Below are 24,622 nucleotides of genomic sequence, written 5' to 3'. Positions count from 1 at the left end.
TTGCAACCAATTCATCCACTATCACTGCAACCACTACTTTTAAGACCCAGGTGGTCAGGTCCGCCTCAAGTCCCACTAATATTCCCATTTATTTTTCTTTTAAATTCCTACCTCCCTCCCCCCATTTTGTCTCTTGATTTCCTACTATTTTTAAGATTTGTTTGTTGTTTTCTGCTGTGAAGACAGATACAAAACTTTTGTTTAAAGCCTCTGTCATTTCATTATTTCCCATTATCAATTCCCCATGTGAATTTCTCAGTCTCGCCCTCTAAAGGACTAATGCTCACTTTAGCTACTTTTTTATATACTGGGTAAGTTTTCGCTAGTTTTCTCTCATACTCCAATTTCTCCCTCCATTATTTTTTCATCCAGAGATTATTACCTTCATGGTTTCTTAAAAAAAAATACAGCCCTAGCTGCTTATACCCCCTCAACATATCGATAGGATGGGCAACGTGCACAAAAGTAAGGGTGCAGCAGCACATCAGAGTTCACAAAAATGATAAAAGACACAATTAACGGCTTTTTATTTAAATGCACACAGCATTTAACGGTGAATTAATCACTATAACAAATAGAAGTATATGATAGCCATTACAGGGATATGGCTGCAAAGTGACTACAGCTGGGACCTTAATTTTCATGGATATTTGACAATTTGGAAAGACAGGAAGGAAGAGGTAGGGTAACTGTTAACAAAGAAGTGAGAAACGATGTTGGTTCAGAAGAACAAATGTAGAATCAGCTTGGGTGGAAATAAGAAACAGCAAAGGAAAGAAGCCACTGATGGGAGTAATTTATCAGGCCCCTGACAGTGCGTACACTATACACAGTATACTTCAAGAAATAAAGGGGCGTGGAATAAAAATAGTGCATTAACCGCCGATGATTTTAATTCTCACATAGATTGGATTAATCATAATGGCTACGGTAGCCTGGAGGATGAATTCATAAGTGTATTTACAACGTTTCTTAGAAAAATATGCTCTGGATCCAAACTGGGAACTGGCTATTTTAGACCTGGTAAAGTATAATGAACAGGACTAATCTATAACCTCATAGTAAAGGATCCACCAGGTTAGAGTGATGATAACATGGTGGCATATGATAGCAAATTCTAAATAGAGTCTGAAATGAGTGCCTTAAACATAAATGAAGGAATCAAGTTTATGACGACAAAGTTAACTGAAGTGGACTAAGTAGGTTAAAAGGTTAAGACAGTAGAGAAGCATTTAAGGAAATATTTCATAACTCATCAAAAATATATTTCATTGAGAAGGGAAGATGCTACGAGAAGGATGTGTGCCATCTGTGGCTAAAGGAGTTGAAGATGGTATCAAATGAACAAAACTATGTATAATGCTACATGGTGGGTAGGGAAAATTTTAGAAACCAGCAACGGATGAGTTTAAAAAAAGAAACTGGAGAATGAGAGAAAACAAGAAATATAAAAACAGGCAGTAAAAACTTCTACCAGTGTATAAAAAGGAATAAATTCAAACAGGCGCCGGAGTGTGGCGACTAGTGGCTTTTCAAAGTAACATTGCAATGGTGTTAGCCTACTTGTAACAATAAAGATTATTTTTAAAAAATAATTAGTGTTGATCTCGGGTGAAACTAGGAAATTAAATAATGGGAAACCAGAAATGGCAAGGAATTTCAACAAATATTTCATATCTATCCTCACAGTAGAACACAAAAATAATCACAAGAGTAGCAGAAAATCAGGCAGCCAATGGAAGAGAACTTAAATCAATGACTATTACTAGAGAAAATTACTGGCAAAACTAACAGGACTAAAGACTGATGAGTCTCCAAAATCTGATGGTCTGCATCCCGGGTCATAATAAAGTGCTGCAAAGTCAGTAGATGCATTGGTTGTAATCTTCCAAAATTCCTTAGATTCTGGAACGGTCCCAGGTGGAAAGCAACAAATCTAACACCACTATATAAGAATGGAGGGCAACAGAAAGCAGGGAACTATAGGTCAATTAGTCAAACAGCCATAATTGAGAAAATGCTAGAATCCATTGAGATAGTAGCAGGACATTTAGAAAATCGTTACAGAATCAGGCAGCGCCAACAGTTTGCGAAAGGAAAATTGTGTTATATATTTATGGGCTCTTTGAAGATATAACAAAAGGCATTAAAGCTGCACAAGATAAGAGCTCATGAGCTTGGGAATGATATATTAACATAGATAGAGGGGCAGCACGATGGCGCAGTGGTTAGCACTGGGACTGCGCGCTGAGGACCCAGGTTCGAATCCCGGCCCTGGGTCACTGCCCATGTGGAGTTTGCACATTCTTCCCATGTCTGCATGGGTTTCATCCCCACAACCCAAAGATGTGCAGGTTAGGTGGACTGGCCATGCTAAATTGCCCCTTAATTGGAAACAAAAATAATTGGGTACTCTAAAATTTTTAATTTTTTTTTTATTTTAAAAACATAGATAGAGGCTTGTCTTAATAGGAAACCGAATCGTGATAAATGGGTCATTTTGGGTTTGCAAACTAATTAGTGAAGTGTCACAAGGATCAATCCTGGGACCTCAACTATACATAATCTATATTAATGACTTGGATGAAGGAACATACTATATTGTAGCCACATTTACTGATGCTATCAAGATGGGTAGGCAAGCAAGTTGAAAGGATGATACAAAGTTTACAAATGGATAGATAGGATGAGCAAGCAAAAATCTGGTTGGAGTATAATGTGGGAAATATGAGGCTGTTGAATGTGTCAGGAAGAATGGAAAAGCAGGTTATTATTTATTTATTGAGAGAAAGAGAGAGAGAGAGAGAGAGAGAGAGCAAATAGAATTTTGGTTTTCACTGCAAGGGGAATGGAGTATAATAGTAGGGAAGTCTTGCTACAACTGTACAGGGCATTGGCAAAACATCAACTCTGTTTCTCTCCTCCGATTCTGCTGGACCTGCTGGGTTTTTCCAGTATTTTATATTTTTATTTCAGATTTCCAGTATTTTGCTTTATTATAGTACAATGTACATACAATTTACAGTGCAGCAAGTGGCCATTCAGCCCATCAAGTCTGCACTGGCCCTTGGAAAGAGCACCTTACTTACGCTCATGCATCCACCCTATCCCCACAATCCACCTAGCCTTTTGGACACTAAGGGGCAATTTATTTTTTTTTTTAAAAGAAAATTACAGCACAGGAACAGGCCCTTCAGCCCTCCCAGCCTGCGCCGATCCAGATTCTTTATCTAAACCTGTCGCCTATTTTCCAAGGATCTACTTCCCGCTGTTCCCCGCCCGTTCATATATCTATACCAGATGCATCTTAAATGATGCTATCGTGCCCGCCTCTACCACCTCCGCTGGTAAAGCGTTCCAGGCACCCACCACCCTCTGCTTAAAAAACTTTCCACGCACATCTCCCTTAAACTTTCCCCCTCTCACCTTGAAATAGTGACCCCTTGTAATTGATACCCCCACTCTTGGAAAAAGCTTGTTGCTATCCACCCTGTCCATACCTCTCAATTTTGTAGACCTCAATCAGGTCCCCCCTCAACCTCCGTCTTTCCAACAAAAACAATCCTAATCTACTCAACCTTTCTTCATAGCTAGCACCCTCCATACCAGGCAACATCCTGGTGAACCTCCTCTGCACCCTCTCTAAAGCATCCACATCCTTCTGGTAATGTGGCGACCAGAACTGCACGCAGTATTCCAAATGTGGCCTAACCAAAGTCCGATACAACTGTAACATGACCTGCCGACTCTTGTACTCAATACCCCGTCCGATGAAGGCAAGCATGCTGTATGCCTTCTTTACCACTCTATCGACCTGCGTTGCCATCTTCAGGGTACAATGGACCTGAACTCCCAGATCTCTCTGTACATCAATTTTCCCCAGGACTCTTCCATTGACCATATAGTCAGCTCTTGAATTAGATCTTCCAAAATGCATCACCTCGCATTTGCCTGGATTGAACTCCATCTGCCATTTCTCTGCCCATCTCTCCAATCTATCTATATTTTGCTGTATTCTCTGACAGTTCTCCTCGCTATCTGCAACTCCACCAATCTTAGTATCATCCGCAAACTTGCTCATCAGACCACCTATACCGTCGTCCAGATCATTTATGGATATCACATTTGGCATGGCCAATCCAGGTAACCTGCACTTCTTTGGACTGTGGGAAGAAACCGGAGCACCTGGACGAAACCCACGAAGACACGGGGACAAAGTGCAAACTGCACACCCAAGGCTGGAATTGAACCCGGGTCCCTGGAGCCGAGGCAACAATGCTAACCACTTTGCCATCCCAACAGTTTTAGTCTCCTTACTTGAGTGGTGTAATACATAATAAAGTCAAGTCAACATGATAGTAATTACTCTTTAGCAGGATCAATTAACAAGGACCAAATTGGGCCAAAGAGGTCCCCATCCGTCTTTAATCTGGAGCAAAACAAAAAGTAGGAGAATGGCACGGAGGTAATGTCACTGAACTATTAATCCAGAGACCAAGGTTAATATTCTGGGCCACTAGTTCAAATCTTACCACAGCAGCAGGTGGAAGTTAAATGCAATTTATTGATTCGGTTTTTTAATTATCCCTTCTGGCTTACATGTGACTCCAGGTCCATAGCAATGTAATTGATTCTTAACAGCCCTCTAAAATGGCCCAGCAAGCTACATGGATGGGGAAAAAATGCTGGTCTTAGTAATTCTATATTATATAACAACAGTTTCTCTCCAGTTAACGCCTGCCGCCCACCATCTCTTGCATACTTACATCTTGGCCTAATGCAATGAAGCTCCGCTGCAATTCACGAGCGAACTCCAGGTTATTTGCAACTTCCTGTAACTTTCCAACTGCATCCTACAAAAAATATTAAAGATGAGTAAAAAAGTCTTATCAACTCAATTGATCTTCCAACAGGATATCTTCCCTGGTCTGCCAGACAGAAACCATTGTAAAAAGCTATTTGTTTCTTATTAGTACTGGAATTCCTGAAGTTAAATACACAATGCTTTCAACAAGTGAAGTTGATGTGTAACAATCACTGCTGCAAAAAAGTATAAACACCCCACTTTTATTCACTATTAGGTCTTTGTAATTATAATTGGGAGAAGCAAATGGAGAATCAAGAGAACTCTGCAATGTCAAGTCTGTAAAGACTGTTACGTTTGGCTTTTCAAACTTGTTAAATCTTCCACAAAAACTGTGGAATCACCTGTTGCCAAGATGTGATTAATAGAAGATACTGGATACACTACCTATACCAAATAAAAGCTATCTTTATGCAGTTTACAGATTTAACAATATGCAAAATAAAGACTAAGAAAAAACAGTTTTAAAATTCTCACGTCAAACTTTAACTTTTAACCAGAGGCAAAATAGCCTTGAACAGTACTACAACATTTACATTTGTGATGCAAAGAGCATAATGCAGACCAAGGCAAAAAAAATAATTGTGTTTTATATCTTCACACCCATCTTCCTCCTTTGGGGAATAGTGGGAATAGTTAAGACGGATTAGCAGGCTGCTTATCTATTTTCACTCCATGGGTTAACAGTGTATTATTGGAAAGCAATTTAAAATATAGCCAACAGGATTTATTAGCTTTAACCAATATTTGTGCATATATTAAAGCAAGCAACAGTAAGTCATCCAGACATAACTCAAAAGAAATTACTGGAAAACAGATCATCTTCATCCAATTTCACAAATGTTTCTTTTCCCCCCAAGAAAATACAAGTCAAAATGCACAAGTCTGAGGAAGGACAATGTTGTTTCAATTCAGGATAATGTGAGAGTTGGAAGGGAAGCTTGCAGGTGATGGTTTTCCCATGCATCTGCCACCCTTGTCCTTCTAGGTGGAAAAAATCAATAGTTTGGACGGTGATGGAATACTCTCACTTGCTGGATTTTGGTAGGAATAACAGCAAAAGGGATTATTTAAATGATAAAATATTAAAACATGCTGCTGTGCAGAGAGTGTGTGCTCGTGCACGAGTCGCAAAAAGTTGGTTTACAGGTGCAACAGGTGTTTAAGAAAGCGAATGGAATTTTGTCCTTCATTGCTAGAGGGATGGAGTTTAAGACTAGGGAGGTTATGCTGCAATTGCATACGGTGTTAGTGAGGCCACACCTGGAGTAGTGTTCAGTTTTGATCTCCTTACCTGAGAAAGGACGCCCTGGCGCTGGAGGGTGTGCAGAGGAGATTCACTAGGTCAATCCGAGAGTTGAAGGGGTTGGATTACGAGGAGAGGTCAAGTAGACTGGGACTGTACTTGATGGAATTTAGAAGGATGAGGGGGGGATCTTATAGAAACATATAACATTATGAAGGGAATAGATAGGAATAGATGCAGGCAGGTTGTTTCCACTGGCGGGTGAAAGCATAACTAGGGGGCATAGCCTCAAAATAAGGGGAAGTAGATTTAGGACTGAGTTTAGGAGGAACTTCTTCACCCAAAGGTTTGTGAATCTATGGAATTCCTTGCCCAGTGAAGCAGTTGAGGCTCCTTCATTAAATGTTTTTAAGATAAAGATAGATAGTTTTTTGAAGAATAAAGGGATTAAGGGTTATGGCGTTCAGGCCGGAAAGTGGAGCAGAGTACACAAAAGATCAGCCATGATCTCATTGAATGGCGGAGCAGGCTCGAGGGGCCATATGGCTTACTCCTGCTCCTAGTTCTTATGTTCTTATGAGTGCAGCTCCAACAACACTCAAAACACTCAACATCGCCCAGGACAAAGTAGCACATCTTGATGACACCCTATCCCATCACCTTAAACATTCTCTCCCACCAACAGAGTGGACCATTTACAAGATGTACTGCGGCATTACAAAGGCTCTTTCCTCAGCACTTTCAGGAGAGCTGTGGCGCAGTGCGAATGTGACTGGACTAGTAACCCAGACATGGGTTCAAATCCCACCATGGCAGCTGGAGGAATTTAAATTTAATTGATCTGATATATAAAGCTATTAATGGCAACCATGAAACAACCATTGATCATTGTAAAAAGCCATCCGATTCATTAATGCCCTTTAGAGAAAGCAATGCGCCATCCCTATCTGATCTGGCCTACATGTGATTCTGGTAGCACACAATGTGGTTCGCTCTAACCGCCCTCAAATGGCTGAGCAACCCACTCTCAAGGACAATTAGGAATGGACAACAAACGCCGGCTATGCCCAAAACCTATGAAAGTAGTAAAAAACGTTCAAACTGTTGATCTTTCCACCTAGAAGGACAAGAGTGGCAGATGCATGGAAAAAACATCACCTGCAAGCTTCCCTTCCAACTCTCACACTGTCCTGACTTGAAACAACATTGACATTCCTCAGTTTTATGGCTGAGGCCGAGGATCTATCATTTTAAGCACAATTTTAACAGTATTTGGCTGGCACATGGCACAAGTATGTGGAGGGCGAAGAATGACCTTTCTAATAAAAAGGATATCCAGCCCAAATAAGAGCATAGTGTAGCTCTAACAATTGCAGGGTTTATTTTTAAAATCCAGAAATCACTTACCAATTGGTCTTGGTTAAGGGCTTCTCCCTTGTCAAGTCTTTCTTGGTAGTCATCCAGCTTGCCCTTTAACAAAAGGGAAATTGCAAATCAAAATGTTGAAAAAATACTGAATGTAGCAAATGCATTGAATTTTAATTCTCTAGAAGCCAAATAGATAATGCAGCAAGAAAACACACAAAAGGTTCAAACTCAACTCACACTACAAAATGGTTACTGAACAGGGTCCTATACCATTTTACTTCGACATTTCATGCTTTTAGGTATATATAAACTCTGCATTGACTGCCCGAGTATCTACTTTTCGTTGTTTCATGTTCAGACACTTAAACCAATGCAAAATACAACTTGATTAATATAGTTCACAGAGGATCTCAATTACGAATAAAAAGGGCACTCGAGATCTTACAATACTTTTGCAGTCTGGCCAAATGAAGATAACAGATCCATCTTTTATTATTCAGAAAATTCAAACTTTTCCATATAGAATTGACCATAAGACAAATGTGAAAGCTGCTCTAGTTAACACACTTGACAAAATGCGATTGGCATAATCTATTTTAAACAATTATGATGTTCTCACTCTTTTATTTCAAAATTTGTAGCTGCTAAGAAAATAACTTTTTTGAACCTCTTCAAATTTTTCTGTAGTATGTATGTAATACTTATATTACAGGAACCTTTGGATTAGAAAAAGTTAGCAAAGCGCCAATTTTTAAGACTCCTCCATTTCAATTTCACCGATTGCCATAGCATCTTTGAAACTCCATATTGCGCATTTATACAGGGGGCAGAAGTAGCTGCAAGGAAGGCAAAACAAGACAAGAGCTGTATATGATAATACAGGGAGGAGAAAATATTACTGATCATGTCTCAGTCAATGGCAAGTATATTTAAATAGTGATGAAAAAAGAAGAAAAAACTAACCACAAGTTTAAATCGGAGCCGTGGTTTGGGAATTACAGTTCCCATGGGTGCTCGGGACTTCTGCGCATGCGCCGGCCAGGAAAGGGCACATGCGCAGTTTATCCATTTTTATGTCCTCGTACCCAGGAAGAGTCTGGCACATGCACAAGAAAAAGTGAAACAGCCCAAAACTGGCCTGGTGACCTAAAGAGGAATGTGGTGCCATTACAGAGAAGGACACGGGGGGGACAAGGGGGGAGATACTAGATCAGTCATTTTCAAACCTAGAGTCTGGGTCACAGGCGGGTGTCGGGAGGGTCACGGGGCAATGCATTGGCATCCCTGATTGTGTAAAGTGCCAAATGTGCGATGGGCTTTTGAAAAAGCTGGCTGCCACCGGATTTCAGAATGCCAGTCATTCTGCGCACGAGTGCGCCCCCCCCCCCCCCCCCCCCCCCCAAACCCACCCACCCAAGCAGTACGCAGGCCGGAGCCCGATGGGCAGAACGCCTCCTCCTCACTTCAGTGCGCTGACACAGGAGCAGATTTTTCAAAACATATGGGTCTTCCTGCCTGGAGTGGCGCCAGAAAGTATTGACGTCAAGTGTTCGTAGTAAGAGAGAGATTCCTCAATTTTGCAGCTGCCAGCAGTGCTGGTGTGAACTCCAGGGATTCTGGTGGCCAACTCATGAAGCTGAAAACAGGACCAAAGCAGCATAAAGGGCTATTTGAGGTATGGGTTTATTAATTGTGCCACTGCAAATCAAGATTCAAAGTTCAGGTGTGTTACATGCAGGGAAGCACTGGCAAATGAAAGTTTAAAACCCTCAAAACTTGCGAGTTCGAGGACAAGCCTCTAATCAACAGATAGTGAGATCTTAAATCATCTGCACTTTGGAGCACTGGTGTTCTGCTTTGCATGCCTTGGTCTGAAAATGTGCTTGGTAAGTGAAGCTGGAGTGTACACGGAGATCCAGGAGAAAATAGTCTTCAGAGGTTGAGATTGAAACAGTGGAGGTGAATCCTTGTTTAAGAATTCCAAAGGAGTGACGTGTGGGAGATCCACCTTCTTTCTTCAATGCTGGGTTAATGAAGTTGGGTGCTTTTCCAATATGACACCTGGACACACATCATCCAGTCCTGCCCCGCCACTGAATAAGGTGTGAAACACCCAGGTACATAATTAAGGAGGCTGAAGCCAGAAGACTTGGCATGTTTTCTCACCGCCTATCGAAGCAAGAAGCACTCCACATTCCTGCACCCAGCACAGCACAGTCTCAAAATGGGAGAATTCTGCCCATGATTTCCATCTGACAAAAGCCATGTCGACTGTGCCTGATTACCTTGAAATTATCTAATTGTCCTGTTATAACATTTTTAATAACGGCTTCTAACGTTTTCCCTATAACAGATGTTGGACTGAGTGACCTTTCGTTTCCTGCTTTCTGTCTCCCTCCTTTCTTGAATGAAGGAGTTACTTTAGCTATGTTCCGATGTACTGGAACCTTATCTGAATCTAGCCAATTTCAGAAAACTAAAGCCAACGGACCAACTATCTCACTCGCCACTTCTTTTAAGACCTGGATGAAATCAAACAGGGACTTGTCAACCTGCAATACCGTCATGTTCCACTTCCCCAGTGATTGTAATTGCCTTGAGTTCATCCCTCCCTTCCATTTCCCACCTTTCAGTTATTTCTTGAATGTTTTGTATTCTCTAAAGTGAAGATCAATGCAAAATACCAATTCAATTCACCTGCCATCTCCTTGTTTTCTATTAACTCCCCACGCCCACTTCCTATAGAACCAACACATACAAGGAACTCTTACCACCTGTCTTTGTATTTCTAGCTAGCTTTTATCGTACTCTAATTTCCCACCCCATAACTCTTTTAGTCATTATTTGTTGCTTTTTGTATCATGTCCAATCCTGACCTGCCATCCAACTTTGTGCAATTTTATGCTTTTTCTTTAAATCAGATAATGTCTTTAACTTTTCCAGGTAACAGCAGATAGTGGGTGCGGGTCCTCTCCTTCGAATTTTTGTCTTTTGTTGGAATGTATCTATTCTGCGCATTCTGACATATCAGCTTAAATGTCTGGCATGACTATTGATCTGTCCCTTCATCTAATTTGCCAGTTCACATTTGCTAGCTTTGCTTTTATTTCCACATAATTGCCTTTATTCAAATTTAAAATACTAGTCATAGACCCACTCTCCTCACTCAAACTAAATTAAGAATGCAATCATATATCACTATGATGGGGTGGCACAGTGGTCAGCACTGCAGCCTCACAGCGCCAGGGCCCAGGTTCAATAATGACCTTGGGTGACTGTGTGGAGTTTGTACATTCTCCCAGTGTCTGTGGGGTTTCCTCTGGATACTTCGGTTTCCTCCTACAGTCTGAAGATGTGCAGGTTAGGTGGATTGATCATGCTAAATTGTCAAAGATTAGGTGGGATTATAGGGATAGGGTGGGGAAATGGGACTAGTTAGGGTGCTCTTTCGGAGGGTTAGTGCAGACTCAATAGGCCAAATGGCCTCTTTCTGCATTGCAGGAATGCTATGAATTCTACAATCACTGCTACTTATAGAGACAACTTCACAGAGAACTAATCCACCCTATTTTATTGCACAATACCAGCGCAAGTAAAGCCCACTTCCTGGTTGGCCCCAGAAAATGATGAAAGAAATTATCCCAAAAATATTCTACGAATTTGTCATGATTGTAGACTACCTTTGACCACCTGATTACTCCAGTCTATATGTAGATTAGAATCCCCCATGATAATCGTCGTACCTTTCTGACAAGCTCCCATTATTTCTTCTTTGATATCCCGTCCTATGATCACTGTTGAGGTGCCTGTCCACCACTCCCACAAGCGACTTCTTGCCTTTATCATTCCTCATCTCTACCCAAACTCTTCTGTGCTCTGGTTTGCCTCTCCAGTATGCAGTCATCTTTAATTCACCCTCCACCTTTTCTCATCTGCCGATCCTTCTTAAATGTCTCACACCCTTCAATATTTAGGTCCCAATCTATGCCATCCTGCAGCCAAGTCTCTGTAATGGCTATTAAATCATACTTATTAATCTCTATTTCCACCATCAGTTCATCTGTTTGTTTTTAATGTATTAGCACAATAACAAGTATCCATGATTTTTTTTCAATAACATCCACAGTGGTTTATTAAGTAGTATTTTCTTTGCTGGTCTTCTCTAACTTTTCCCACGTATCCTTCACGGCACTTCCTGATAAGGGTGCACATATGGAGCAGCAGGAACCTTCAGATTTAAATTACACAACCCACATTCCTGACCTGCAGGAGAAGGGTAGCTGACCAGGCTATTTGAGGTAAGCCCTTCGTAACATCCACTGCAGATTATTCCTATTTGTCAATACAAACATACGAATTAGGAGCAGGAGTAGGCCACTTGATCCCTGGAGCCTGTTCCACAATTCAAGATTATATCTGATCTGATTTTAACCTCAACCCCACATTTCTGCCCACCTCCGATAACCTTTCACCCCTTTGTTAATCAAGAATCTGTTTAGTAAGGAAGAGTTTCAGAAATTCATGACCCTCAGAGAAAACATAACTTTCCCTACTTTGTGATCAATTCTTCTCACAATAAATGATAACATTCTATTAGCTTTCAGAATTACTTGCTGTACCTGTATACCAGCCTTTTGCAATTCATTTACTAGAACACCCAGATCCTTCTACTCCTCAGAGCTCTGCAATCTCTCACCATTTGATAATAAGCTTTTTTTATTCTTACCGTCAAAATGGACAATTTCACGTGTCCACATTCTACTCCTGGTTCATGATACGAGGCAAAGCCAACAGCGCTGGTTCAATTCCTGTATCGACTGAGGTTATTCATGATGGCCCCACCTTTTGAACCTTGCCCCTCGCCGGAGGTGTAGTGACCTTAAAGTTAAATCACCACCAGTCATCTCTCGAAAGGGGAGAGCAACCTATGGTCGTCTGGGACAGTGACAACATTTACACTCCGTTAGCCAGATTTTTGCCCACTCACTTAACCTTTGTCTTTTTGTCGCCTCCTCATATCCTCTTCATAATTCAGTTTCCTACCTGTGTGTCTCAGCAAGGTTATAACCATAGCATTAGCCCTTTCATCCGAGTCATTTATATAAATTCCAAAAATGTTGAGACCCCAGCACTGATCAATGTGGCACATCACTCATCACATCCTGCCAACCACAAAAAGACCTATTTATGCCAACTCTGTTTCTTGTTTGCTAGCCAACCTTCAATCCATGCTTAATAGATTACCCTTTACATCATGAACTTTTATTTCATGCAATAACCTTTGATATGGCACCTTGTCAAATGTCTTCTGGAAATCTAAGTACAGTACATCCAACGGTTCCCCCTTTATTCACAGGATGCAACTCCTTCAAAGAACTCCAATAAATTGGTAAAACATTGGTAAGCTTTACACCTGTCCATAAGATGCGTTAGCAGTGATCAGGCAACAGGCATTTGGTCCTGGACACTGAAAAGAAACAAAATTTGAAGAAACTATCCTCCCTTGGAGAAATAAGTTATAATTTAATATCAAAAGGGACATGGTGCATAAAAATGCGGCTACAACTGTACAGGGCATTCATGAAACCCCAATTACTAGTAACGCTTACAGTTCCATTTTCCTTATTTAAAGAGGGAAACATTTGCATTGGGGACAGTTCAAGAAAGGTTCACTAGGTTAATTCCTACAATGAAGGAGTTTATGCTGAGTTGTGGAACAAGCTCAAGGGGTCGAGTGGCCTACACCTGCTCCTAATTCGTATGTTTCTATTGACAAATAGGAGTCTATCATGGGGGTTATCTTTGAACAGAAACTAACCATATAAAGAGAGATGGAGCTAACATTGAGTGTCTGGGTGATTCTCAGCTTTGACAAAGTCATCCAGACTCAAAACATTAGCTCAGTCCTCTCTCCACAGATGCTGTCAGACTTGCTGAGATTATCCAGCATTTTATTTTTGTTTCAGATTCCAGCATCCGCAGTAATGTGTTTTTAATCTAACCATATGAATACTGCAGCTACATGAACACAGGAAAGGCCATGAATCCTGCTCAACTCAACTCTGACTTCCCACGGTCTGTTATAAGGCACAAGTCAGGACTGTGATGGAATACTCTCCACTTGCTTAATGAATGCAGCTCAACAACAACCAAAATGACACCACCCGGGGAAATGCAGCCCGCTTGAGTGGTTTAGGTAGAGGGAAGAATGTAGAAGACCAGCCAGAAGTGCATTTAAATAGTCAAACCTAGAAGTAAGGATTTCCGCTGATAAGCCGAGACAGGGAACTAAATTAAATGCAAATATGAAGTCAGAAGCTCATCTCAGGAAAAATTGTGGCACTGAGGTTGCAAACCGACTGGTTTAATCTCAGACTGTTACCAGGAAGAGGGATACCAGGAAGAGGGATACCAGGAAGAGGGATACCAGGAAGAGGGATACCAGGAAGAGGGATACCAGGAAGAGGGATACCAGGAAGAGGGATACCAGGAAGAGGGATACCAGGAAGAGGGATGGAGTTAGGAGCTAGGGAACTTAGTTTTGAGCAGGGGCTAGAAACATTGCCTTAGTCTTCTCAATATTTAATTGGAAGCAATTTCTGCACATCCAGTACTAAGATGTCAGTCAAGCAGCCTCATCATTTAGAAATAGTGGAGTCCAGAGAGTTGGTGGCATAAGAGTTGGGTATCGTCAGTGTATATGCGAAAGGCACTGCTGTGTTTTAGAATAATGCAATGTTTTCAAATAATATTGGCAAAAGACAACATGTAGATGTGAAGTAGGAGGTAGCCAAGGATATAACTGTGGGGTCAGAGTGAGAAGCCATTGCAAGCAATTCTCTGGCTGCAGCTAGACAGATAAGAATGGAACTGGATGAAATTCCCATGCATCTCGCAACAGTGAAGAGGTTTTGGCGAAGGATGGTGCTACTGTCAAAGTCTGCAGGCAGGTCAAGGACGTTTGTCAGTCATGTAGGGTGCCCTTCAATTTCTGCCACATGCAGCCCATCAGCAGCATACAACAATATGTAGGAAGCAAATTAACCCTTAGATGAGCAAAACCAACATGGGCCCAATGAACATCATTGTATTTTTCATGCAATAGATGCCCAACATAACCATGGCAAACACTTGGCTCTTCTTGATTCTGAAATTTACAATTAACTTAAGAAATGACACCATGCATAACTAAATAACTTTGATTCCATTTTGTTTTTCCCATTACAGAACTATTCATGTCTCAAACAGATTTTAACACTAATTCTCATTACTAGAGTGCAAAAATGCAATCGTGCTTTTAATGCTCTTCCTTTAATAGATGGCTAAGTATACAAAAACCATTGAAACAATTATTTCATTACATAATCTAGAGGGGTATTTAACAAAAATGAGAAACAGAAGTACTCAGTGCCTTAGCTAAAACATCCGAACCAATTACACCAAGAAAAAGTTGCACACAGTGATTTATTGGAGTCGCAGATGACACACAATACGCTTACTATACATTGCTTAATCCAGGCTTCAATTTATTGCCTACATGTTTTTTTTAAATTCAGCAAGTCAGCATTCAGTAATGAGCAAAGTTCACAGCTTAGTGTCTCCTAAGCCCAGTATTCATTCATGCTATTAGAACAAACCATCAAGTCTTGCCTCAATTTGGATTTGCTCGACTACCAACGAAACAGCCAGAAACAAGCATAGACACAACAGGCCAGAATTGTCATCAAAATAACAATGAGGCTATTGGCACTGTTATTCCTAGGTATAGCAACTTTAGGTGAGGAACAAATGCAAGTTTAACTATGAATATCTAAAAGTTGCTGCCAGAGTTGAACTATTCCAGTTACCGTCTGGGAAACAGCAATTTGTCTGCCTCAACACTGACAGAATTGAATGCCATTCATTTGTTATGCGCTGCATTTGTTAAATAGATGCAAACTAAACCTGTTTGTTGTACTATTTTTAAAATGTGATAATTGTTCATTACTACCAGTCAATCTCCCTGAACTGAAAACAAATTACAAGAGATGTGGAGTTTCATTCCTTCAGGGATTGTGTATCTTCATGTTTGCTCACCTATAGTGTCAGTCGATATAGTTTTGATTCCACAAGAGTTTTGGAAATTGTCCCATAGAATTACCATACAATGTACAGTAAGAAGTCTTACAACACCAGGTTAAAGTCCAACAGGTTTGTTTCAAATACTAGCTTTCGGAGCACTGCTCCTTCCTCAGGTGAATGGAATAGAATTTACAGTGCAGGAGGCCATTCAGCCCATCGAGTCTGCACCGGCCCTTGGAAAGAGCACCCTACTTAAGCCCCACACCTCCACCCTATCCCCCATTGTCCCCGTAACCCCACCTAACCTTTTTGCCCAAGGGAAATTTAGAATGGCCAATCCACCTAACCTGCACATCTTTGGACTGCGGGAGGAAACCAGAGCACCCAGAGGAAACCCACGCACACAGGGAGAACGTGCAGACTCCACACAGATAGTTACCCAAGCCAGGAATTGAACCCGGGACCCTGGAACTGTGAAGCAACTGTGCTAACCACTATGCTATCGTCCCATCGGTGCATGAGCTGCACACAATCAGTGTTCACGGTATGCAGATTGTTACTGGCCAAAAGCAAACGAGGGGCCAATTTCATAAAAGTTCCTATGGTTCAACCGCAGCTGTATGTAATTGACTCAGACATGGTTATTTTCCACTGTTCCAATCCATGATAATTGAAAATGGAGGTCCCTCTTGTTACCAACTTAACAGGATGCACCAACAAGCTTTAGTTAGAATGAAACAGACTTTCCCATTTAACTGCCACAGAATGTATAGTTGGTCACACACATAGTCTCCGCCGTTTTAGTGGGCACACTGGTGTTAATGCAATTAATCTGCTATAAACATTAGGGAACTCCATGCGCCCTACAGAAGATGTGTAGTGTACCATTAAAAGTTATGAATTAAATCGAAGTAAACTAAAGCCAGCAGCACGTGCAAGATTTTGGGGTCTGAATGAAAACAATTAGTAACAGAGCACTGACGTTTGCCCTAGTCTATTTTAAATGTACTAGAAACTGCAATGTTCCCAGGATTGCAGTAGGAATTCAGGAACGCAAAAGAGTAATGGGCAGCAGGAGCCACCATCATTCACTCTGCAGCACTAGTTTCAACCTCTTTGACTTGCATGAAATTAGTAAATTTCAAATATTTTCACATTTCCCATTGACATATAACTTTAAATAGTAGTCACTAAAAAGTAATTAAGCTAATTGCACTTTTAGTGAGATGCAAGTGCTTTCTGAATGCTCCCAAATAGCCAGCACACAGTGCCATCATAATTGATTTCTGCGATGATGAAAAATTACCTGGTACAGTTTACGTTTGAATGGTGTTATTGGTAAGTCGCTGGATTTTGATTGGGGTACTTGAAAAGGTTTAATCTTTTGGGAAGAACAGAGAATATGCACGATTCTTGCCTGACCAAACTGCTTTGCTACATGACATGGTGGAGCAGAGTTGAGCCAGGGCAGTAAAGAAGTATGAGAGGATGAGAAAGACATGAAAAGAGTAAAAACACAAAACAGTTCACATAACATACAATATTTTGGCCTTGATGTAATATTTTATTCGGTCTTGTCCCAGTCTTTTTCCACAGAACGGCACCATCAAACTGCAAAGCATGTGAGTAGTGCAGAAAGTATTTTCTCTACCATAGACATTTTAATTCAAAAATAAATCTTTCCATTTAAAAGGCAAAAGTACATTATTTTTAAAAATGCATGTAAAATATACATGATTTTCACCTAGAAACAATTTAAAGTAGGAAGTTCCCTCAATGGTTTAGTTTTTTTAAAATTTTTTAGAGTACCCAATTCTTTTTTTCCCCAATTCTCTTTTCCCCAATTAAGGGGCAATTTAGCATGGCCAATCCACCTAGCCTGCACATCTTTGGGTTGTGGGGGCGAGACCCATGCAGACATGGGGAGAATGTGCAAATTCCAGACGGACAGTGACCCAGAGCCGGGATCGAACCTGGGACCTCGGCGCCGTGAGGCAGCAGTGCTAACTACTACTCCGTGCTGCCCCTCTCAATGGTTTAGTTTCTGTGTTAAGTTAGCTGACCCAAATAGAACATCAAGTTATGACTAACCCTTAGCTAGTAAAGTTTTAAAAAGTTAACTGGTGTTGAACCTCCAGAGCGGCAGTGATTAACAAATGAAAATTTTGCGCGCAATGACGAGGACAAATTGTGCTTGGTTTGGTTCCACACTTAGCCAGGCCGCCAACAGGGAGCAAGCAAACTCACAAAAAGAATGGCCATTCAATGATGTGAAGTCTACTGGCAACCAGAAACTCATACACAGCAGCAGCTAAATGGAAGGCAACTGGGAAAAGAATATTTAGACATTATATACTCTGAAGATCTAACAATTTTTGGTCTGACAATTTGTGACATGTAAGAATATTGTACTTACACTTTTCTCATCACATTCTTTTGAAAACTGTTCACAAATAAAATTAAAACACCATATAAACCTCAAAAGGAAACATTGAGAATGCATTTCTATACTCAGTACGAATGTTGACAACGCAAATCAAACACAAAATAGCTATTCCTTTTTTTTTTCATTTCCAATTAAGGGCAATTTAGTGTGGCCAATTCACTTACCCAGCATATCTTTGGGTTGTGAGAGTGAGACTCACGCAGGTAGGGAGAGAATGCGCAAACTCCACATGGACAGTGACCCGGGGCCAGGATTGAACCCGGGTCCTCGGTGCAGTGAGGCTGCAGTACTAACCACTGGGCCGCCCCCAAAATAGTTATTCCTCATCGTCTTCAAGTGGACTGAAGCAACACGTGGCATTTTTGCAATCTGAGCATAGGACAGATTTGAAAAATGGTTCAGCAACTAGCCTGACTAGATCAAAAATGAACATCTTTGGACATATACCCCATAAACCTATTCAGTTAAACTATTCATTCACTATACATTATTTTGTCAATGCCTAAGATGAGCAGAGCTGCCATAGAATGATGAAGGTGGGAGAAGTAATGAAAGTTTGACCATAACATGTCAAAACCTTTCGCAAATTCTTTCTGCTTTTAGCAGCAGTCAGTCAACTCTCTAAAGCTGCTTTGGCAGGTAGGGTTTTGGATGAAATAAGTACGGAGATGGATTCATGCTGTCCCAATCAGAGGTTTGGGCAGCACAAGAGATAGCACTGTGGCTTCACAGCGGCAGGGTCCCAGGTTTGAGTCCCTGCTGGGTCACTGTCTGCGAGGAGTCTGCATGTTCTCCCAGTGTCTGCGTGGGTTTCCTCCTTGTACTCCAGTTTCCTCCCACAGTCCAAAGACGTGCGGGTTAGGTGGATTGGCCATGCTAAATTGCCCTTAGTAAGCAAAAAAGGTTAGGAGGGGTTCTTCGGTTACTGGGATAGGGTGGAAGTGAAGGCTTAAGTGGGTCAGTGCAGACTCGATAGGCCAAATGGCCTCCTTCTGCACTGTATGTTGTATGTTTCAGATGCATCACTACCTCCATAAATCACTTCAGGAATCCATCTTCATGAGGAATAGTTTGTGATCCTCCATCTGGCATAGGTCTTCTCCGCCTAACACCGCAATATGGTGCCAGTTCGGTATGGTTGGCTGGCTGAAGACATCCTGTTATTTGGCCGTATAGCAAACATAATGAAATGAATTATGCCGGTTATCATCCTTAAAATTATGAAAATGGTTTAATGTGCCTTTCAACTGAATGGTTAGAATTCCATAACTAAATTGGAGGGGATCCGAAGGGGAGGTAGAGAGCACAGAGTCTCACTCTATGCCGATGATCTGCTCCTTTATATCTCGGACCCACAAAGCAGCATGGACGGAATCATCGCGCTCCTGAAAGAGTTTGGAGCCTTCTCGAGCTACAAACTCAACATGAGCAAAAGCGAGATCTTCCCAGTACACCCGCAAGGGGGGGGGGGGGGGGCAGCACTAAAGGGGCTGCCGTTCAAACAAGCCCGACATAAATTCCGCTACCTGGGGATCCAAATAGCCCATGACTGGAAAGGGATCCACAAATGGAACCTCACCAGCCTGACGGAGGAAGTTAAAAAGGACCTGCAAAGATGGAACACACTCCCGCTCTCCCTCGGGGGGAAGAGTCCAGACGATCAAAATGAACGTACTGCCCAGGTTCCTCTTCCTGTTTAGATCCATTCCGATCTACACCCCCAAGGCCTTTTTCAAAGCGCTGGACGAACTTATCATGGCGTTCGTATGGGGGGGTAAAAATGCTAGGATCCCAAAGAAGGTCCTACAAAAAACAAAATCCGGGGGGGGGGGGGGGGGGGGGGGGGGGCTAGCCCTCCCGAATCTACAATTCTACCACTGGGCGGCAACAGCCGAGCGAGTAAGGGGATGGATCCAGGAGCCAGAAGCCGAGTGGGTGCGTGCGGAGGAGGCCTCCTGCATGGGAACCTCCCTCCGGGCCCTCGCCACGGCAGCACTCCCATCCCCACCCAAAAAACACTCCACCAGCCCAGTGGTGACAGCCACCCTCCAATCCTGGAACCAACTGCGGCAGCAATTTGGCCTGTACAAAATGTCGGACAAGGCTCCCATCTGCAACAACCATAGGTTCAAACCAGCACTGACTGACGCCACCTTCAAAAGGTGGAGACAGGACTGGGGGACACTGACAGTCAGGGACCTATACACGGACGACAGGATCGCAACACTGGACGAACTGACGGAGAAATTTCAGCTAGCTGGGGAGAACGAGCTACGGTACCTGCAGCTCAAAAACTTCCTACGAAAGACAAGGACGTACCCACAACCGCCACGACAGACACTACTGGAAGACCTACTGGACGCAAGTATCCTAGAGAAAGGGAACTGTAGTGACATGTATGGCCGACTGGTAGATAGGGACGACACCGTACTGGACGCAACAAGAAGGAAATGGGAGGACGACCTGGGGATGGAGATAGGGTGGGGACTCTGGAGCGAAGCACTGCATAGGGTCAACTCCGCCTCCACGTGCGCAAGGCTCAGCCTGACGCAACTAAAAGTGGTACATAGAGCCCACTTAACAAGAAACCGTATGAGTAGGTTCTTCCCGGAGGTGGAGGACAGATGCGAGCGGTGCCAAAGAGGCCCGGCCAACCACGCCCACATGTTCTGGTCTTGCCCCAGACTTGTGGAGTACTGGACAGCCTTCTTCGAGGCTATGTCCAAAGTGGTGGGGGTGAGGGTGGAGCCATGCCCGATGGTCTTCGGGGTTTCAGACCAGCCAGATCTATTCCTGGGGAGGAGGGCGGACGCCTTTGCCTTTGCCTCCCTGATCGCCCGCCGTAGAATCCTGTTTGGCTGGCGGTCAGCAGCACCGCCCAGAGCTGCAGACTGGCTGTCTGACCTCTCGGAATCTCTCCAAATGGAGAAAATCAAATTCGCCATCCGAGGGTCGGAAGACGGCTTCCACAGAACATGGGAGCCATTCATGCAACTGTTCCGGGACCTGTTTGTGGCCAACGTACAAGAGGAAGAATAGTCGGGTGGCCAAGAATCAGGGGAAAATGGACGGGAATCGGGGGAGGGTAGCCGGAGAGGGGGGGGGGGGGGTTACGGGCTCGTTATGGGGGTTTGCTGGCAAGCCAAGGCCCAAAACCAAACTATAAATAAATGCCTATAAACATGTGCCTCGGCCATATTGGGGAATGTAAAATATGTATGTTGGCTAAAGGGGGCGGCCACAATTGTTGTTATGAAGATGCTTACCTGTAAATATTCATGCTAAATTTTTGTGTTTTTTTTTCTCTAATAATTTGTAATTTGTCATATATAAAATATGAAAACTCAATAAAAAACATATATAAAAAAAAGAATTCCATAACTGTGCTGTGGCACAGGCTCGTGAAAATTTTGGCATTTCGGCCCCAACCTGTACACCCCTCCTCCCCCTAAAAAACTCTCGAGTTCTTTCCACCTTAAGCAAGCTCCAGTGTATTTACATGCATATGTATTTATTAAGAATTCCTCTTTTTTATGAGAAAGCATTGTTTTGTTTTAAAAATCATGCCATTTTTATCTTCAAGTGGATTAAACTAGTTGTGTTTCTTGGTTATATATTTATTTTAAAATTACATTTTTGTTAAAACGTGCCCTGAAATGTGGTTTTGTTACTATTAGTTGAGCTTAGTCCAGAGTCCAAATCTTCTTTTGAGAACTCATGACTTTGGGGTAGAACTTTGGAACATTTTACCCTTCAAGACAATTCCACCATTCATGACTGATTCATATCTTAACAGCATCAACCGATCAGGTGCATAATCTTCAATATTTTTCCCTAGTAAATATTTACCAATTTTTAATCTTTTAATTGACCTAACCTCAACAGCTTTTTGACTCAAGAGTTCAAATTTCCCACTAGTCTTTATCAACATCCTGGCAGTTGCCACTAACCAGAAACCGAAATAGACTAGCCCTATAAATACTGTGGCTACAAGAACAGATCAGAGGCTAGGAATCTTGCAGCAAGTAACTCACCCCCTAACCTGTCCACAATCTAAAAGGCGCAAGTTAGGAGTATAATGGAATATTCACCACTTGCCTGGAGGAGTGCAGCTCCAGCAACACTCAATAATCTAGACACCATCCAGGACAATGCAGCCCATTTGATTGACATCCCTTCCACAAACATTTACTCCCTTCACCACTGGCAAAATGTAACAATGTGTACAATGTACAAGATGTACTGCATGAACACACCACGGCTCCTCAGGCAGCACCTTCCAAACCCACGACCATTGCCATCTGGCAAAAACATGGGGACTCCACCACCTGGAAGTTCCTCTTCAAGACACACACAGTCCTGACTTGAAAGTATTAAAAAGGCCTATGGAATACTTGCCTTTATTAGCCAAGGCATAAAATATAAAAGCAGGGAGGTTATGGTGGAGTTGTATAAAAACCTCGTGGAGCCACAGGTGGAGTACTGCATGAAGTTCTGGTCAGCACTATAGGAAGGATTGCACTAGAAAGGGCGCAGGAGATTCACCAGGATGTTGACTGGCTGGAGCATTTCTGCTATGGAGAGAGGCTGGTTAGGCTGGGGTTGTTTTCCTTAAGAACAGAGAAAGCCACCGGGGGGGGGGGGGGGGGGGGGGGGGGGGGATGGGACATGATCGAGGTGTGCAAAAGTATAAGGGATTAAGATGGGTAGGTAGGGAGGAATGTTTTTCCCTTAATAAAGGGGTCAATAACCAGGTATAGCAAAGTGCTGCAGATTTAGTGGGGATATGAGAAAAATTGGAACTCGCTGCCTGAAAGGATGGCCGAGGCAGAAACCCTCAACATTTAAGAAGCATCTGAAACACCATAGAATACAAGGCTACGGACCAAGGACTGGAAAATGTAATTAGAATATAGGTGTTTGATGTCTGGCACAGACACAATGGGCCAAAGGACCTCTTTTTGTGCTGTAAAACTCAGACCAGGATTCTTCGCTCTCGGTTCCTTCAGTCACTGGGTCAAAAATTTATATTTTTGGTGTTTAAAGGAAAGTGGGCAGCACGGTAGCACAGTGGTTAGCACTATTGTTTCATAGCTCCAGGGTCCCAGGTTCGATTCCCGGCTTGGGTCACTGTCTGTGTGGTGCCTGCACGTTCTCCCGTCTGCGTGGGTTCCCTCTGGGTACTCCGGTTTCTTCCCACAGTCCAAAGATGTGCAGGTTAGGTGCATTGGCCATGATAAATTGCCCTGAAGTGTCCAAAAAGGTTGGGTGGGGTTATGGGTTAGGGGGTGGGGTGCTCTTTCCCAGAGCAGACTCAATGGGCCGAATGGCCTCCTTCTGCACTGTAAATTCTGTGATAATCCGGAACTCCCCTCCGAACAGCCCTTTGGGTGTGTAACTATATCTGAGGGACTGCAGCGGTTTCTCGATGCCCACATTATGTAATTTGTTTGTGGGTTTTTTTTTAAAGTGCTCCCAGCCTCCATCCTTGAATGGACCAGCATTAATTTACTATATCTTTTGCCAGGACATTAAAAAGTGGAAACTTGTTCATGTCTGTCCTGCCACTAACAATCCAGTTACATCCCTTTTACAAATGAACATACTTTTAGTTGAAGAAAATCAACAAACTGCTATATAGTAGAAACGGTGCACATTGAGTCCGAGGAAAACCATGGGAAACTAACTTCAAACAGGTTAAATTTCAGTTTTAAAAAACACGTTCACGTACTGAAGTACAGCGTGCATCTTTCCGGTAAACTATTTGAAGTCACTATCTGAAGTGGGGGAGGGCGAGGCTGAGACATACTTTCCAGTCTACAGATTGGAAATGATTGCTCCGATCGATGTCGGGGGGGGGGGGGGCTGCTCTTCAAACTCGGGTTTCTTTTTGTGTGAAGGCCGAAGCCTCCTGAACCGCTGTTGCTGCAGCGGGGTCTCTGCTCTTCACTCCTACCTTCTTCTTCTCCATGTTCCGCACTTTCTTGTCGATGACATTGAGAACCTGTCTGAGTGCCTCATTCTGGGGCTGTGCCGCCTGCCCCTGGCCGGCCTGGACACTCACCGCGGCGGCGGTGGCAGCAGCGACCGTGGCGGCGGCCTCAGCTCCGGCGGCGGAAGATGATCGCGATTCGGCCGCTTTTGTGGCGGTGGCTGCCGGCATTTTCTCTGCTGGTCTTTGTCAGAAACTGAGCTTTGTTTTAAAAGGGGGGGGGGGGGGGGAACAAGTGGGGGGGGGAGGGAGGGGGGGAAAGTTGGGAATTTTATTGAAAGGGAAAAGACCAAGAGACGCGGCCGCTTCTCCGTCCGCGCGACACCAGCAGCAGCGCCGAGACTGAGGGGCGGGCACGCGCCGCGGGAGCGCGGTTCGCGTCCCCGCCTCAGGACCCCGCCCGCACCTGGGCTTGGCCGCCGCGCCTGCTCACACCGGTCCCCAGACTCTCAATACACACATCCATTGGTCTGCGGTGTTTACCTGTTAAAACTGACTTTGTTTTGATCAGTGGCTCTGCAATTCTGCAAGGTGTTTCAGGCAGTGATTAGGACAGTAACTGGAGAACGGAAAAGAGCAGCAGGAAGGATTGAGCTTCTACACCTTCTCCCAGGCTAGACTCATGAAAAAGTCTTACAACACCAG

At 43.0% G+C, this 24,622-nt stretch overlaps 1 protein-coding gene across 3 annotated transcripts in view; it reads right to left on the bottom strand.

Annotated features, from left to right (window-relative positions):
- Positions 1–24,189, bottom strand: part of caprin1b (cell cycle associated protein 1b) — a 154,434-nt gene extending 130,245 nt beyond the window's left edge. For 2 of the 3 annotated variants that reach the window (XM_038808235.1, XM_038808236.1), the window contains exons 1-3: positions 23,942–24,189; positions 7,518–7,580; positions 4,767–4,853 (exon numbers count right to left, since the gene is read on the bottom strand). In XM_038808235.1, coding sequence (XP_038664163.1) covers positions 4,767–4,853; positions 7,518–7,580; positions 23,942–24,148 — 357 coding nt within the window. In that variant the 5' untranslated portion in view covers positions 24,149–24,189. The remainder of the gene's footprint in view (positions 1–4,766; positions 4,854–7,517; positions 7,581–23,941) is intronic. The other variant, XM_038808234.1, reaches the window with a different exon arrangement.
- Positions 24,190–24,622: the final 433 nt, after the last annotated feature.

Source organism: Scyliorhinus canicula, chromosome 9 (genome assembly GCF_902713615.1).
Source record: "Scyliorhinus canicula chromosome 9, sScyCan1.1, whole genome shotgun sequence".
Classification (NCBI taxonomy): domain Eukaryota; kingdom Metazoa; phylum Chordata; class Chondrichthyes; order Carcharhiniformes; family Scyliorhinidae; genus Scyliorhinus; species Scyliorhinus canicula.
The sequence above is the reverse complement of the archived record's forward strand: the minus strand, read 5'-3'. Positions and strand labels throughout refer to the sequence as shown.